Source organism: Miniopterus natalensis, chromosome 3 (assembly GCF_054644295.1).
Source record: "Miniopterus natalensis isolate mMinNat1 chromosome 3, mMinNat1.hap1, whole genome shotgun sequence".
NCBI classification, from domain to species: Eukaryota; Metazoa; Chordata; class Mammalia; order Chiroptera; family Miniopteridae; genus Miniopterus; species Miniopterus natalensis.
In genome coordinates, this window is record NC_142083.1 from 96,809,679 (window position 1) to 96,828,279 (window position 18,601).

At 45.5% G+C, this 18,601-nt stretch overlaps 1 protein-coding gene across 1 annotated transcript in view; it reads left to right on the plus strand.

Moving 5' to 3' along the window:
* LOC148093583 (acyl-coenzyme A synthetase ACSM1, mitochondrial-like) overlaps nucleotides 1-18,601 on the plus strand; it is a 43,410-nt gene that overhangs the window by 15,574 nt on the left and 9,235 nt on the right. Inside the window, exons 5-9 of the mRNA XM_087815155.1 lie at nucleotides 346-505; nucleotides 1,587-1,666; nucleotides 5,520-5,643; nucleotides 7,847-7,927; nucleotides 8,573-8,674. Coding sequence (XP_087671281.1) covers nucleotides 346-505; nucleotides 1,587-1,666; nucleotides 5,520-5,643; nucleotides 7,847-7,927; nucleotides 8,573-8,674 — 547 coding nt within the window. The remainder of the gene's footprint in view (nucleotides 1-345; nucleotides 506-1,586; nucleotides 1,667-5,519; nucleotides 5,644-7,846; nucleotides 7,928-8,572; nucleotides 8,675-18,601) is intronic.

Consider the following 18,601-nt stretch of genomic DNA (forward strand, 5'->3'; position numbering starts at 1 on the left):
GGTTTTGAGGCTGTTCTCAGAAAGGCCCGGCCCTTATTATTCCAGGGGCTGCCAGCATTGCCCAAGGCTATACCAGGCACAGGCTTGAATGCAGAAAGAGAGCAACAGGCTTCATCCCAGTATCCCCAGCCTTAAGCCTCATTATGGTTGAACCAGAAGTGGCATGTGACCAGGAAATATTTGACCTACCTTTGGGACCTGGGGTGGGAGTGAGTCTGGAGCCCCACTGAAACCACAGCAACTGAGAGTGAGAAAGGCAGGTCGCTACCTGAGGACCAGATTCCCCAGCCCTTGATCCCATCTTCCCGTGGTTACAAAGCTGAGGCCACTGTATTTTGGAGTTAGCAGGAAATTACTGCAGCTGAAGACGAGTGATGTCCTCTGGTGCCTGTCAGATCCAGGCTGGATTATGAGTGCCATGGGGGCCCTGTTTGAACCATGGACAGCAGGGTCTACAGTCTTCATCCATTACCTGCCCCAGTTTGATCCTAAGATCATTGTACAGGTAAGAAGACTAACCTTTTAGTATCAACAAACTCTTAGAAGAAACTCCTGTTTCAAGCTCAAAAGCTGGACCTTGCTGAGAAATTGTTTATATGGCAAAGAGGCCCATTAGTATAATATAACTCAGGTTCTGCGTTCCTCAAAATGTGAGGTGCTGAATCAGTCACTGTATCAGAATCACCAGGAATATACATTTTGAGAAATTAAAGCAACCAAAACAAGCTCAGGTCTCAGGGCTCCTCCAGGGCCAGGTAGCTGGTGTTTGAGGGCGGGGGGAGAGACGGGGTGTATGAATTTAATGAAATGTTTAAAAACAGAGCCCTTGGAATGTGATGGTTCTAGTTTCTTTTCACACACTTACCATTTATTAGTGGTCTACTTACCTGTCTGAGCCTCAGTCTCCTTAACTGTAAGATGGGAGTTTTAATAGTTACTACCTCATACAATTGTTGGGAATATTGAGACGATACAGGCAAAGTGTGTAAAGTGCTTAGCCCTGAGGCCTGCACCTAAAAACTACTAGTAGAACAGGAACAGGAACAGGAACAGATGTGGTGATTGGGGTCCTGGGGTGGGGGGAGGGGAGAGAGAGAGGGTTTTGTTCTTGTGGGGTTTTAACTAGTAGCTTTTTCAGTAATTGCTAGCAGTTGCATACGTAATGGTAACAGCTGAAGTTGCCTGCATAAACCCCTTCAAATTACTTCCCTGCACCTGAAATGCCATTTGTGTGTCCACTTGCCACACCCTTGCTTTCTTGCTGCAGACCTGCCTTCCACCTCTCGAAGTCCAAGCCCCATGCCTCCTCACTGTGGGTCCAGGTCTTCTCCAGGCCCTTCTGTTGGAGCCCCTCTCTACTCATCTCTAATCCATTGCACCTTTTCTTCTGTATTATCAGTCTCTCACTTTTCATCAACTCTACTCCTTCAGTCCAAAAACACATTCACATTCCATATACGTATATGGGAAGAATTAACAAATGAATAAATGGGCTCTCCTAGAGGGACGATCAGAATTAAAATGCTAAGTGGTCGATATTTTTAATTTAATAATAAAAATAAAACTTTTCTCTCCTCACTTTGTAGACACTCTCCAAATACCCCATCACCCAATACATTACTGCACCCTCCGTGTATCGAATGATTCTGCATCAGAATTTCACCAGGTATGGAGAGTAGTTGGTTGTAATAACAATCTTTGGATTTTAAGGAGTCTGATTCACTGGGGTGGTGTTGTTGGTGAGAAAGAGGCTCTTCCACAGAATTGCGAGGACAGAATTCCAAGGAATCACACACGGGAATTTGTGATGTGGCCATGTGGTTTATTTGTTATGTAATATCAAAAATGTTCTCCTCCTGGCTTCCCAATGTCCCATCTCTTTCCATCCTGCCACAGAAAAAGTCCAATCTCCTCTTCAACAAGGCCAATGCAAAGGCCAATGCCCAGAGTTTCTGCTTCATAATCCTTTGGGCCTGTGTAGTCTTGGGTGGGCACCAGGAGGCCACTAGACCTGCATGGTTGTGTGCTCCGGGCGGGAAAGAACAGGAACAAATGTGGTGAGTGGGGTCCCGGGCGGGGGGGGGGGGGGGAGTGAGAGAGAGTGTTTTGTTCTTGTGGGGGTTTAACTAGTAGCTTTTTCAAAACAACCAATTAACTTCCAAAGATTTCAGGGGCTACCCCCTAAGCCAACCATCTTTTTCCCAGGTGAGACTGATAGGCCTTTATGGTCCAGCACCCCCACCCTGTGCCATTTTGACTTTATTGTGCATGTCCTGATCTCCCCCTGCTCCACCTTCCAACACATGCAATCAGCAACCGGGGGTGGCTGGACGGAGGGGTGTTGATCCCCTTGGAAGGACCAGGCTGCAATTTCTTGGGGTGTGAAGCTGTAGTAGCTTCCTGGTGAAGCAAACAGGCCTCTGCTCCCCAGCTGACCGTGCTCAACAATGTCTGACTCCCCTTGCTCTCTTTCTTTCAATAACTAGCCATCGACAGTAGCAGTCTCACTGTTTTAATTCTGGTTCTTTGAGGATAGTGTGTGCATGTGTGTCTGTGTGAACGTAGGTAGTGATAATTATCAGCCAGTCTAATTCGTTTATTAAGCAAGGCTCAGAGATCCAAATGGAACACTCAGTGACCCTTGCATCATTGTGGGGTTTTTCCTTTTTTAAACATTTTTATTGTGAAATAACAAACATACAGAAAAACACGAAAGACATAAATTTGCAGATTAAGAAATTGTTGAAACTTAAACACCTATGTAACCACTCGTTCAAGTCACAAAAAGAGAACATAGCCAGCCCCCAAGTGACCCACTCATACCTCTCCATCTCCCCAAAAGGAACCCACTATCTTGACTTTTATGGTGTTCATTTCTCTTTTTTTCTCATTTCTTTATGTTCTCTTGTCGTTTACATCCTAAGGAAATATCCTGAAACAAATCATTCTATTTTACTTGTTTTGAGCCTTGTAATAACATTTTATTCTGTAATATCTGGCTTCTCTTTCAATGTTATATTTCTAAGATGTGTCCATGTTGCATTACATTGCTGTAGCTAATTTTTATTGCTGTATAATATCCTATTTTATGAGAAATCCACATTTTTTATCAGTTCTGTTAGGTTTGGCTGGTGACGCAGGCTATGAAAGAATTCACAACTAAAAGAAGAGATGCAGAGAGGAAGTTTATTTTACTTTCCAAGGGAGGAAGGGCCAGTGTATTGCTAGCCAATATGGGTCAGGGAACAAACGGTGGCCTTCTCTTTTAAGCAGTGGCTGTTGCTAAGCAACAAAGAAGGAAGGGGGTTGTCTTGAAGTTGATCAGATTCCACGGAGGTTGTCTTGAAAAGTTACAGTTTGTTTACTTTCCAGGAGACAGTCCAGCAGGTGTCCCAGGGAGGGGTCTTGTCAGTATGTTTCCCAGGCCTCTAAACATGCTCAGAGCAGAAGTTACAAAGAGCTAAAAGGTGGCCTGTTTGAGGGGCAGAGAGGGAACTTCCTACTAACTATATACTCCTTGCTTCCAATTACCCCTGAGTCGTGAAAAGAGCAGGAGGAGGGGGTGCAAGAGTGGAGCCTTGACAGTAGCTGATCTTGTCCCACAGTTTGAACAAAGGGGCCAACAACCTTGGGATTTAATCACCAGGTGTTTCTCATAAATTGTGGAAGGCCACAGCAGACAAAAAGAGAGGCCTGTTTCCTGTCCTTATAAGTTCTACCATTAGTGGACATTTGGGTAATTTTCATTTTAGGGCAATTGATGACTAATACTGCATTGAATTCCTGTGCATTTGCCCTGGTTCATGTAACCACTCATTTATGCAGGGTTTTCTAGGAGACAATTGCTATGTGACAGTGACACTGCATCCTCCCACCAGTTTCTCCAAAGTATCAAATCAACTTATGCTCCCACTGGCAGGGTAGGAAGAATTTCCATTGTTCCACATCTTTGGCAATATTTGTTGTTGTCATAGTTTTTCACTTTTGCCAGTCTGATGGATGCATGGTTTTATTTTGCTATAGTTTTATTTTTGCGTTTCCCTGTGTTTGTAGATTGATTTTTATCTAAACTGAAATCTTGTCTTTGAATCAAATGGGCATTTATGTATATTTTAGAGACTCTAAATGGACATGGCTGCTTCAAAAGTCAGAGCTAACAAGTTTTAGACACAGAGTTAAAATATCAAGGAGTTCAGCAACTACCCTTACGAAGCTAACTCTGAACTACAACTTGATTTTATTCATGAGGCCTCCAACTGGCTGGACTCTGTCTCTATCTGTATTTCAAAGCTCCTACTGCAGCCACTTTCTGCAACATTCCTCAGATGATGAACTTTGTTCAATTCCAGTAAAAGTCCCACCAGGGCATAACTAATGACTCCACTGGAGACTGCTCATTTTACCTGCTTCGGAGAAAGCTCCAGGTGAATGAGGAAGACACTTTTAACGAAACCGTCCCCCCTGTCCACTCCTGACTCTGTGTGTACCAGGAGAGGGTGACAGGGAACACAGGGAAGGTGAGCCAGATGTCTGTCACCTCCGTCATCCCCAAGAGCTGACCTGCTGAGCCCACTGGTAGTCAGCCCTCAGTCACTTCTCCCCATTTCCTTCAGGGATTCCATCATGATTGTGTGATTTTTTGGGGTATTATTTATGGAAATTTTCATGGGAAAAGTGAAGGAGAGGATCTGCAGCACACGACATGCTTAGTACATGATATACCTACTACGCAATCACAGCAGACTTCTGTTCTCTCCAAAATCCCTTCTCTCAGGACTGTTACCTGTGACCCCGCCCTCTTTTCCAACACCCATCCCAATCTTCCTTGTGTCCTGAGCAATTAATTCCCAGCCACTAACTTGCATTCCCCACTCAGAAGCACAAAGGCCCTTCAGGGCACATAACGCCTCTCCCCAGAAGATAGGAAGCACAGTCCGACTACCATCTCTGTGTGTCCTTGGAGTCCTGGCCTTCGCCCCTTTGTGGTTTCCAAAAGCATCTCTCGCCCTGGCCGGTTGAGCTCAGTGGTTAGAGTGTTGGCCCACAGACTGAGGAGTCTCGGGTTTGATTCTGGTCAAAGGCACATGCCTCTTTTGCAGGCTGGGCCCCTGTCGCTGTGCATGTGGGAGGCAACCAGTCGATGTGTCTCTCCCACATTGATGTTTTTCTCTCTCTGTCTCTCCCGATCCCTTCCACTCTCTCTAAAAAATCAGTGGAAAAATATCCTCGAGTGAGGGTTCACACGCGCACACACACATACACACACACACAAGAATGCTTCCCTTACACAAGGTCTCAACGTCCACATTTAATTTGATCCCTAACTGACCCATGAGCCTCATCACACACACACCTGTGGAAGAGCTAATAGGGAATGACGGGGAGTGAGTGACATCCACCCGGAAGGCAGGCATGAAAGTGAGGAAGCAGAAGGGTGAATGAGCTCCTGACTCCTGGGCCTGGGTCGGAGCATCCAGGGCCTGCTCTGACTGTCTGTTTATACCTCGTCTCCCCCTAAGCCTCAGGTTCCCCACCCTGGAGCACTGTGCCACCGGTGGGGAGGCCCTGCTTCCCGAGGAGCAAGAGAAGTGGAAACAGCAGACGGGCCTTACGCTCCACCAGCTCTACGGACAGTCAGAAATGGTAGGTGGACGGGCCCCTCTGGGCCAGCCAGGATGTGCTCAGCCACCGAGCCCAGCAGGTGACCTGAATCATGCCAGGACTGTGTACAAAGGCCCTACTGTGTGCACAGCCAGCAGACGGGATGATTCAGAGTTCTAGGCTAATTTGCTCCAAATCAGTTTGCAGAAAGACAGTTCACACACAGCTCATCGACTTGTCAGGACACCAGTGTGCTGAAAACTATTGGACAAAAACTTAGGAAAGGGTGTAAGAACATGGAGCTACGTCCCTGTGATCAGGGAGCTGGAGGAACTATGGAAATGGAGACCCTCTCCTGCAACACAGAGGCCCCACCAGCAAGTCCTGCCCCTGTCACCATCCTGCCTAGAGCAGTAGCCAGAGGCTGGACAGCAGCTGGCCCCAAAAGTTCATTTCTGGGTGTTTATGAGGGTGGCACACAGGTTTGATTGTAGGGCCTGAGCAGGAGTAGAGGAGGGAGCAGAGACATCACGCACGCGCGCGCGCGCGCACACACACACACACACACACACAGAGTGATGCAAAGGGTGTCTCTGAGTAGGCAGGGGGCAGGGCATGAGAGCAGGTGCCTGCCTGGAACCTCAGGGACTTCATCAGTGGTCCTATGAGGAGCCGCCTCTCTTCCAGCACATTCTCAGTCCACCACTGATAGTGACAGAGCCACTTCCCCAGCCTCCCATCATCCTGTCAGAGCTGACTGCCACCTCAGAACCTGTAAATGGCTGTTTTAGTGCTAATTTACATATTTGTCTGACTTTCCCCCCCACCAAAAAAATTCTTATTTTAATCAGTTAAGTGGTCTGCTTCCAGGCCTGAGAAATGTTAAGATTCTAGGCCTGTTCTTGCATGGCTCCCAGTTCATTTTTGGACAAAGACAACCACACACTACACCCATAACCCTGTCCCTTTGCGCTGACTCTTTGAAACAACAGGACACTCCTTTTCCCTGCGTGACACTTTAATCTCAAAGACCTTCAAACCTGCTCCCTCACCTGTGGATGTCCCTGTGTGCCTGATGTGTGAACAACAGCCTGGCAGAGGACGACCGTCCTCTCCTAGGAGCTCAGGCCTCAGTTGTCTCAGCATTGCCAGTGACAGGCTTCAAGACTGTAGGCATACCATAGAACCTTCCAGAAGCTCAACTTCCCTGTCTCCAAAATGGGAAGCAGAATCTTGTGTATGGTGAGGAGGAGAATGAAAGGACAGGTGTAAAGCTGCGGTGTGGGGCCCAGCCCTGCAGGTGTCCACTGTGCCGACACTGCTGTCCCCACTGGATGTCGGGAGGTGGTCTCCCAGATGTCAGGTCTCCGGAGCCGAATGGGGCTGTCTCTACGCCCAGGTGCTTGTTATCTACTGAGGAAAACAGACACGCAAAAATCAGTATAATGCCCTGTCAGTGACAATAGAAATGTGGGGAAAATACGACAGAAGGAGAATCTCCCAGCTGACTTCTCATGGGGCCTGGGTGACGCTGGCTGACCAAGTAGCCAGTTGAAGTCACTTGGTGTGTGAGGGCACCGTGCAGCTTCCAGCACTCGCAGGCTCTCTGAGAAGGGAGCGCTGGGTCATGCCCCTTTGACAGAGGAGATCCAGGGGCATTAATTTGTCAAGAGTCACACCGTGGTCTGTCGGACTGTAAAGCGCTTAGCATTAGAAAGAAGGCATTTCAGGGAACCGTGAAGGGGGCATAGGTTCATCAGGAGGCCAAATGCTGACGGGGCAGTGGGAGCAGAAGGGACAGCCTCAGTGATTTCAACACAGCCCCGAGAAGCGGCTGAGGCGGGATTCCTATCACTGTTTAACAGTCCTGAGTAAATGTTTGTCAAATGGTCTCATGACCTTCCCCTGCCAAATGGGCACATGCCAGGCATGCACTGGGAACTCCACCACCCACAACACATGCCCTCAGCCCAGAGCTCAGCCCTTTGCTCCTTTCTTGGCCTCCCGCACCGGACCCTGTAGCCCCGGCAGCCAGCACTGGCCCAGCACCGTCAGGCGCAGTGAATGTCTGCTGAAGAGCTGGGTCAATGCCTTGAGCCTACAGTTCAGGCCTTCGAGCTCCCCCACAGGCTCCGTGAGCAGCGTCAAATGACACCTGGGAGCAGGGATGCTGTGTATGATTCTTGCTGCTTTGCGATCAGCCTGGGCCCTTTGACAACTGGCATTCTCTTTCTTCTGTGCACAGGGAGTTTCTTGCGGCACTGCCCGGGGAATGCAGGTCAAGCCCAACTCGATGGGGAAAACCGTCCCACCCTTCGACGCCCAGGTTTGGTCCTAAGGGCATGGTCATGGAGCACTGAGGGCTCAGCTGGGATTGGACCTTTGTGTGACACCAGGCTGCAGAAGCAGCCATGCCCCCTGCCCGAGCTGTCCTTCCTCCTCTCCTCCTATTTGCCCTCTGATTTCCTGGGGTTTCAGTATTGTGGGCATGAATGCAGCTCCCAGTGCCAGCCAGAGGCCTCGCACACAGCAGGTGGCACACAGTAGCTGTGAGGAGCACTGGCAGCTCTGTCCACCAGCTGGTGCTCTTAATTTTCCTGACCCCTTTTTTCTAGCTGGAAGACACATTTGCGATGTCCATATACCAAGACACATTTGGCATGTGTCCCCCCCCATGTCAAATAAATGGCAGGTATAAGATCAGCCCCATGTCTTTTGGGCCCCAAAGCCTAAATGAGAAATCCAGGGATTACAGAAAATTGTGATAGGCTGTAGGGAAACTCACTGCAACTCTTGACGTGACAGAGTGACTTGCTGATTTCAAAGCCTTGATGGGCTTATTCTATTTTCTGACAGGGACCCTCCCCAGTGGTTCCCCACTGGTGTCACATGAATAAACCAAGCGGTGTTTGGGCGGGGCAGGAGTGTTGGGGAGCCCTATAGGGTGGGACTCACAGACGTTTTTCTCCAGATCATCGATGACAAGGGCAACATCCTGCCGCCCAACACTGAAGGCAACCTTGCCATCAGGATCAAGCCCAGCAAGCCCATTGGCCTGTTCATGTGCTATGAGGTAGGGCACCCTGTCTGCCCCTCCCTGGCCCCAGAGTCCCTGCGGTGATAAGGAGTGGACCCAACTCTGCATCCTGAGACTTCTTCACTTCTCCCTTTATTTGCTCCAACTCAGTGAAGCCTGTTCTAATTCATCACAAAGCTCACAGTGTGTCCCACAGCCTGTGCTATCCTAACCCATGTGGCACTGACAAGACAGAAGGAACCCTGGCTTCAGAGTCATAGGACTTGCAGGCCAATGACTTCCTGTAGCTAAGAATACAGGCTTTGCTGGGTTCAAATCCTACCATCCAACTTACCAACAGGAGTTCCCCTATCCCCACTTCATAGAGAAAAAAACTGCAGACTGGAAGAGTTATATGTCTTCCCCATGTCAAATAAATGGCAGGTCTAAGATTCAAACCCACGTCTTTTGGGCCCCAAAGCTAAATGAGAAATCCAGGGATTACGGAAACCTATGATAGGCTGGAAGGAAACCTACTGAAACTCTTGACCAGACAAACCCTACCCCTCCCAGGGTAGTAGAGGCCACTAGGAGGAAATTCTCAGCTCCCAAGATTGGCCATAGAAGAGTGGGCAAACCTGAAGTTGACCTCATGCCCATTTCCTTTCTCTAAAAGAGCAGCCACCTGAGGCTCTCTCCCTGTCACTGTCCTCATCACTCTGGCCTCCAGGGGGCGCTGCTCCTCATGTGATACTATCGTCCTAAAGCAAACAGGCAGCCTTAGCTTCTCTGGAGCACAAGTTGAAGCTTGGATACAAGAGAAAACAAACACAGACTAACATGTATACAGATCAGTGGTTCTCAGCCCTGCCTGCACATTAGAGTCATCTGGGGAGCTTCTTCTAAAAAACATTAATGATTGGATTCAACCACAGAGATTTTGGTTAAATTGAACTGGGGTGGTCCAGAACAATGACATTTGTTTTTACTGGACGTGACTTTTATTTTGTACCGATGTCCTGACATATGCCCACCCATGCTCTCCCATTTCACATGCTCTCATTCCATGTTGTCTCTCCTCCACTGAGATTTGCTTGCCTTTCTCCCCCTTTCTTTTCTTTTTTATGAAGATAAAATACATACAACATAACATTTACCATTTTCACAACCTGAGGGCATAGAGCTCTGTGGCATTGAGTTAATTCACAATATTATGCAACCATCACAACTATGTATGTGCAGAAAATGTTCACCATCCCAAACAAAAACTCTGTTCTCATTAAACACTAACTCCCCATTCCCCATCTCCCCAACTTTTTTGTAACCTTTCATATACTTTTTGTCTGTAAGAATTCACCTATTTTAGGTACCTTAATTAAGTGGAATCATACATTTGCTCTTTGGTATCTGGCTTATTTCACTTAGCAGAACATTTTCAAGGTTCATCCATGCTGTAGCACGTAACAAAATGTCCTTCCTATTAAGGCTGAATCATAGTCCATTGTATGTATGTACTATTTTTTGTTTATCCATTGGCCTCTTGATGGACATTTGAATGGTTTCCACCTTTTGGCTCTTGTGAGTCATGCTGCTATGAACATTGGTGTGCAAGTATGTGTTCAAGTTTCTGCTTCCTCTTCTTTGGGATATATACCCAGAAATGGCATTGCTGGGTCATATGGTAATTCTATGTTTCAGTTTTTGAGGAACTGCCAAAATGTTTTCTACAGTGACTGAACCATTTTCCATTCCCACCAATAATGCACAAAGGTTCCGATTTCTCCACATCCTTCCCAGCACTTGTTATTTTCTCAGATTTTTGTTTGTTTGTTTGTTTGTTAATTTTTTTTTTTAACCCTCACCTGAGGATATTTTTTCCATTGCTTTTCGGGGGGGTGGGGAGAAACATCGATGTGTGAGACAGACACATTGACTGGTGGCCTCCTGCATATGCCACGACTGGATCCAGGGATCAAGCCTGCAACCGAGGTATGTGTCCTTGGAGGGAACCAAACCCAGGACACTCCAGTCCACAGGCCACGCTCTAACCACTGAGCCAAACCAGTTAGGACTGTTTGTGTGTTTTTGATAACAGACATCTAATGCTTTTGAGATGGTATCTCATTGTGGATCTGCATTTTCGTAATCCCTAGTGATGTTGAGCACCTTTGCATGTGGTTCTTGGCCATTTGTATATCTTCTCTGCAGAACTGTTTATTCAGTACCTCTGCTCATTTTTAAAAAATACATAGTAGACATTCAGTAAATTTTGATATTTTCCTTTCAATGATTTGAATTTAATTGGTGAAGTCTTTTCAGTTTTTTTAATTGATGTATAATTGACATATAACATTATGTTCGTTTCAAGTGTACAACAAATAATCTTTTTTGCTTTTCAATATATATTTTTTAAATAATTTTTTATTTTTCATTTACAGTTGACATGCAATATTATATTAGTATCAGGTGTATAAGCAGTGATTAGACAAAGACATTTATAAAGCTTCCTAAGTAATTATCCCAATAAATCTAGTACCCATCTGACATCATACATAGTTAACAATGTTATTGACTATATTCCCTATGTTGTACTTTACATCCCCGAGACTATTCTGTAACTACCAATTTGTACTTCTTAATCTCTTCACCATTTTCACCCATTTACCCAGCCTCACTCCCATCTGGCAACCACCAAAATGTTCTCTGTATCTGTGAGTCTGTTTCTGTTCCGTTTGTTCATTTATTTTGTTTTTTAGATTTCACATAGAAGTGAAATCATGTAATATTTGTCTTTCTTTGCCTGACTTATTTCACTCAGTGGAATAGCCTCTAGGTCTACCAGTGTTGTTGTAGATGTCAAGATTCCATTCTTTTTTTGACTGTCATAGTCCATTGTATATATGCACCACTTCTTTATCGATTCATCGCTTTATAAAAATTTATTATTTAAGTCCTGTATTAAGAGGTGCTTGCAGTTTGTTGACTTTTTTGAAAAAAATCAAATTGTAAACTGTTATTACCAATTAAAAACGAGGTACTTAAAAAAATCTCAACTTGATCAGATATGAAACAATTTAAAAACATTTAAAGGTGTATTGAGAAAAACAAGGCTTTTTATTTTATATATTTAATTTTTTAAAATATACCTTTATTGATTTCAGAGAGAGGAAAGGAGAGGGAGAGAGAGAGATAGAAACATCAATGATGAGAAAGTCATTGATCGAGCCCGCAACCCAGGCATGTGCCCTGACCGGGAATCAAACCCCAATCGCCTGGATCCGAGGTCAACGCTCAACTGCTGAGCCACGCCCGGCTGGGCAACAGGCCTTTTTAAAAAAAAAAAACAGAAAAACTTTTGTCATTACCAAAAAGAGACGTCTTTAGGTAAAAATATTAAAAACCTCATGTTGCACAGGTGATGCAGATAGTTTAGTTATCTGGTCAAAAAAAGCAACCACTTAAGGTCTTCAGCTCCAACATTTTGTTCATTTCTTATTGCTGGAATTACATATTCATTTCTTCTTTTTTAATTTTTCATTTATCTTTATTGTTGAAAGTATTACAAATGTCCCCCTTTTCCCCATTGATCCCCTCCACCCTGCCCACAGCCAGGACTTTACCACACTATTGTCTGTGTCCATGGGTTATGCATTTATGCATATAAGTTCTTAGGTTAATCTCCTCCCACCCACCCACCCTTGCCTTCCCTCTGAGATCCATCAGTCTGTTCCAGCTTCTATGTCTCTGGATCTATTTTGCTCATCAGTTTATTTTGTTCATTACATTCCACATATGAGTAAGATCATGGGATACTTGTCTTTCTCTGACTGGCTTATTTCACTTAGCATAATACTCTCCAGGTGCCACCATGCTGACTCAAAGGGTAAGGAGTTCTTCTTTTTTATAGCTGCATAGTATTCCATGGTGTAAAAGTCCAAGAAGATGCTTCATATGATTTCAATCTTCTGGAACTTGTAGAGACTTGTTTTATGTCCTAACATGTGGTCTATCTTTGAGAGTGTCCCATGCACACTTGAGGAGAACGTATATTCTGCAGCTTTGGGGTGGAATGTTCTGTAAATGTCAATTAAGTCCATCTCATCTAGTGTGTCATTTAGAGTCACTGTCCCTTTGTTGATTTTTTGTCTGGAAGATCTATCCAGGGAAGTCAGTGGGGTGTTAAAGTCCCCTACTATGTCTGTATTGCTGTCAATCTTTCTCTTAAGGTCCTCCAGAAGTTTTTTTTTCAGCCTGTGTGAGTCTTTTGTTTTGAGGTGCGTCTCTGGTAGACAGCATATATTTGATTGCTGTTTTCTTATCCATTCAGCTCCACTATGCCATTTGATTGGAGCATTTAATCCATTTATATTTAAGGTTATTTTGATAGGTACTCATCTATTGCCATTTTATTTCTTTACGCCTATGTTTCTCTCTATATATTTCAACTTATTACAGCAGCCCCTTTAACATTTCTCACAATGCTGGTTTGGTGGTGATAAATTCCTTTAGCCTTTTGTTGTCTGAGAAGCTCTTTATTTCACCATCTATTTTGAATGATAGCCTTGATGGATAGAGTAGTCTTGGTTTCAGATCCTTGTTTTGCATTACCTTGAATACTTCATGCCATTCCCTTCTGGCCTGTAGAGTTTCTGATGAGAAGTCAGCTCATAGCTTTATGGGAGCTACTTTTTAGGTAACAGCTTGCTTTTCTCTTGCTGCTTTTGCAAAGATTCTCTTGCAAAGATTCTCTCTTTGTCTTAAATTATTGGTATTTTAATTATGATGTGTCTGGGCGTGGGCCTCTTTGGGTTCTTCTTGTTTGGGACTCCCTGTGCCTCCTGAACTTGTGTGACTTTTTGTTTCACCAGGTTAGGGAACTTTTCTGCTATTATTTCTTCAAACAGATTCTCTAACCCTTCTTCCTTTCGACCTCTTCTGGCACCCCTATGATGTGAATATTGTTACATTTCCTGTTGTCCCACAGCTCCCTTAAACTGTCCTCCTGTTTTTTATTGGTTTTTCTTTTTGGTTCTCTGATTGAGTGATGTTTTTCTACCCTGTCTTCTAATTTGCTAATCCAGTCCTCAGCTTCCCTTCCCCTACTCTGCTGTTTATTCCTTCCAATGTATTTTTTTATTTCTACTGTGTCATTCCTGATTTTCTTTATAGTTTCCATATCTTTCCTCATGCTGTTAGAATCCTTATGATCAGTACTCCGAACTCTATCTTATAGATTACTTATCTCCATTTCATTAATCTCTTCTTCTGGAGAATTCTTTTGTTCTTTCATTTGGGGCTTGTTATTTTGTCTCCCCATTTTGGCTGCCTGTTTGGGTTTGTTTCTATGTATTAGGTAGATCTGATAGGACTATGAGTCTTTTGGATGGTCTTTGGTGCACGTCAATGTCGGACGCTGTTTGTGATTGGCTTTGAGTACCCTGTTTGAAGCTTTCAGCAATCCACAGCTTGTGGCTCCCTCTGCTAAGGCCGGGTGTGTTTGGACAGGACCAAGATGTGCATCAAAGTCTGCTTTTCCAAGTCCTGGCTCCACAAGCAGATCAAGCAAAGACTCAAAGTGCCCAGAGTCTGATTGTTATTTAAAAACTCTTGGAAAAACAAGATAGTGGCGTAGGTAACAGCTGCATCTGCTGCTTCCTGCAACCACATCAAAATTACAACTAAAATACAGAATCACCTTCACTCAGAGCCTCCTGAGATCTGGCTGAACAGAAGCCCTGCAACCAGGGAACTGAAGAAGCATCGAGAGTGGTAGGAGGGGCGCAGACGCGGGTGGATCGGGGCTGAATCGCAGAGACCCGGCCGCGGGCCCACACCCGGTGCCGCGGTTTAAACCTGGGAGGGAATCTCAGCGGCGGAGTTTTCCCGGAGGAGGGAGGCCATCCCAGCCCCACAGCAGGCCCCCAGCCCAGGGCTCTAGGCCAGGAAGAGACGCCCCACAACTCCGGGCTGTGAAACCAGCAAGGAATGTCGCTGAGGGTCATGGAGGCTATGGGAGCCCCAGCAGCTCCTCTTAAAGGGCCCGCCCATGGACTCACTCGGGCGTGCTCCCTCTGATCCCAGCGCCGGGCAGCAGCCTGAAAGGACCTGGGACACTCGGGGAGGAACTAACCTGCCTGAGATCCCGGCGAGAGGTGGAGGGCAGCTACCTCCCAGGCAGAAGAGCTGGCAGAGGCTGTTGCTCCTTTGGCAAGTTCTCCCCGCACACAGCAGGCAGGCAGGCGCCAAATTGGAAGTGCCAGCGCCTGACTCTCACCGTTGACCCTCCCCGCGATTCCCGGAGGCCCTGCCCCTCCCCACTTGCAGCTCATCCAGGCCATTTCCAGGGGCTTTTCTGTGCAAGTGGCCTCTCAAGCATCATGTTTAGGACTTTCCTAAAATCTCTCAAACAAGCAGCAGCATGCCCCATACAGCTTGATAAGTGGCCCCAGGCCTGGCACTAGTGGCAACCTGCATTGGCTCATAGCTTGGCCTCTCCTGGACAACGCCAAGCCCAGCACAAGTAGCAGCCAACTACAGTTTGCTGTGTAGCTCATGCTGGGTGGCCCTGGGCAAGGCACTGGCAGAGGCTGACTTTGCACCTCCCCAGAGGCCCCAGAGACAGTGCACCGGGTGGTCAGACTCGACCACGCTGGATTACAACCCTACCACATCCACAAGGGGTGGACTTGGTGAACACCAAAGCTCCACTGACACACTCAAGGGGTGCACTTGGTGAACACCAGAGCTCCACTGAAGTAAATCCTGCTCCGTAGGGGTGTCTCCAGCACAGCAGCTCGTTGGCTATAGCTGCAGCTGGTCCTCACAACTGATTGGCCTGGGGGTCAGCTCCTCCCAGGGACGCCAGCAGCAACCAAGGCTCAACTACAACAGGACAGTGCACACAGCCCACACAGGGGAGCACCTGGAAGGCCCAGCTCAGGTGAATGGGGAGGCTGAGCCACTGGACCCTACAGGGCACCTACTACACAAAGCCACTCTACAAATTCCAGGAGACATAGCAGCTCTACCTAATACATAGAAACAAACACCTGGAAACAGCCAAAATGAGGAGGCAAAGAAACATGTCACAAAGGAAAGAACAGAAGAAACCTCTAGAAGAGGAACTAAATGAAATAGATCCAAGCAAGCTAACAGATACAGAGTTCAGAGTTTTGTTTGTAAGGATGTTTAAGCAAATGGTTAGGGAAATAACTGAGAAAATCGATAACATAATAAAGTACCAATTTGATATGAAGGCTACAGGGTCTGAAATGAAGAATAATTTACATGGAATCAACAGTCGAGTAGAGGACACTGAGAATCAAATGAGCAATTTGGAACATGAGGAAACAAAAAACACCCAACCAGAAGAGCAAAAAGAAAAAAGAATCCAGAAATATGAAAATAGTATAAGGAGCCTCTGGGACAACTTCAAGAGGCCCAACATTTGTATTATTGGGGTGCCAGAAGGAGAATAAAGAGAACAAGATATTGAAAACCTATTTGAAAAAATAATTACAGAAAACTTCCCCTACCTGGGGAAAGAAATCGACTTTCAAATCCAGGAACACAGAGGGTCCCAAACAAGAGGAACCCAAAGAGGCCCACAGCAAGACACATCATAATTAAAATGCCAAAGGTGAAAGACAAAGAGAGAATCTTAAAAGCAGCAAGAGAAAAGCAATTAGTTACCTACAAGGGAGCACCCATACGACTGTCAGCTGATTTCTCAACAGAAACCTTGCAGGCCAGAAGGGAGTGGCAAGAAATATTCCAAGTGATGAAAAACATGGAACTACAACCAAGATTGCTCTACCCAGCAAAGCTATCATTTAGAATTGAAGGTCAGATAAAGAGCTTCCCAGATAAGGAAAAGCTAAAGGAGTTCATCACCACCAGACCAGCACTACAGGAAATGTTGAAGGGTCTTCTTTAAGAAGAAGCTAATGAACAAAAGAATCTGATGAACTAAATGGATCCAGAGACATTAACACATGCAACAGACGATCATATTTCAGAGGAAAGAGGGGAGGGCGGTGGAGGGTGGGAAGAGATTAACCAAAGAAGTTATATGCATATATGCATAACCCATGGACACAGTCAATAACAGGGTGAAGGCCTGGGGAGGGGGTGGGAGTGAAGTGGAGGGGGTCAGTTGCAGGGGGAAATGGTATACCTGTAATACTCTCAACAGTAAAGATAAATTTAAAAAGTAAAAAAAACAATTAAAAAATAAATAAATAAAAACTCTTAATGAGCCTCAGGCTGTAGCCCACAGCAAGGCATAAACTCCACAGGGTGGGGTGAGACGTTTTCAACAGGTGGGGTAATTGCTTCTCCCCCAGGCAAAAGCTGCCTGGATGTTAAATATCTGCCTGAGAAAGATGTCCTCTGATGTGTAGGGAAATGACTCAGCACAGGAATCCCGATGCACACACTCTGAACTCTATCTCCAGAGCCCAAAACCTTAGATTCTCCTCACACAGCTCTAGTTCACTCTACCCTCTCTCTGCTGGAACCCAAGCTCAGTGGCTGCACACAAATCTTTGTGCATTGGCCCTTTAAGAGAATGACTGCATTTCCAGCCTTCTCTCCCTAGTAAACAGAAACCCTGCTGCTTTTCACAGACAGATGTTATATGGGCACCTTTCTCAATCCTGATGCTCTGAGCTGGGGTGCCCAGCTTTGGGTTTAGACCCCAGAGTTCTCAAGTGATCCCCCACAACTTAGGTATTCTTCTAGAACTTCAGCTGCTGGGTCTTGGCCTCACTGCTCATGGTTTTGGTGATGGAGACGGTTCCTGGAGCTAGGTGCAGGAGCTGCAGCTCCTCCAGGAGTGTGATGAGAACTAGACTGTCATTGGAGGTGGTGAGGCTGCTCAGGGCTCTCTAGGGTCTGCTCTCCACTCCCACTAACAATCGAACTTCCTTTCATCTCCTGATGGACACTTAGTTCACTCCCATATCTTGGCTCCTGTAAATAAAGCTGCCATGAACATAGGGATGCAGATGCCTTTTCTAACCTTTTGGGTTGCTTCAGAAGTGGAATTTCTAGGTCCTTCTTTGTCTCTTTTATATAGCCTTTGTTTTAAAGTGTATTTTATCTGGAATAAGTATTGCTACCTGAACTTTCCTGTGGTTTTTGTTTGTTTCCATTTTCATGAAATATCTTTTCCCATCCCTTTACTTTCAGCCTGTGTGTGCCTTTCCATCTGAAGAGAGTCTCTCATAGACAGGATATGGAAGGGACTTGTTTTCTTATCCCTTCAACCACTGTATGTCTTTTGATTGGAGCATTTAATCCATTTGCATTTCAAGTAATTGTTGATAGATATGGAGTTAGTGCCATTTTATTATTCATCTTTTTTTTCCTTCTTCTTCTTAAAGAAGACCCTTTACCATTTTTTTGTAATACTGGTTTGGTGGTGATGAAGTCCTTTAGCTTTTTCTTATCTAGGAAGCTCTTTGTCTGTCTTTTGATTCTATGATAGCTTTGCTCGGTAGAGTAATCATGGTTGTGGGTCCTTGCTCTTCATCACTTCAAATATTCCTTGCCAATTCCTTCTGGCCTGCAAAGTTTCTGTTGAGAAATCAGCTGACAGTCTTATGGGAGCTCCCTTGTACATAACTAACTGCTTTTCTCTTGCTGCTTTTAAGATTCTCTCTTTGTCTTTAACCTTTGGCATTTTAATTATGTGTCTTGGTGTGGGCTCCTTTGGGTTCTTCTTGTTTGGGACTCTGTGTGCTTCCTGGACTTGTCTGTCTATTTCCTTCACCAAGTTACAGAAGTTTTTCATAATTATTTTCTCAAATAGGTTTTCAATTCCTTGTTCTCTCTCTTCTCTTTCCAGCACCCCCATGATGCTGTCCCAGTGGCTCCTTAAACTATCCTCACTTTTTTGGATTCTTTTTTCTTTTTGCTGCTCTGAATGGGTGTTTTCTACTCCTTGTTTTCCAAATGGCTGGTTTGATGCTCTGCTTCATC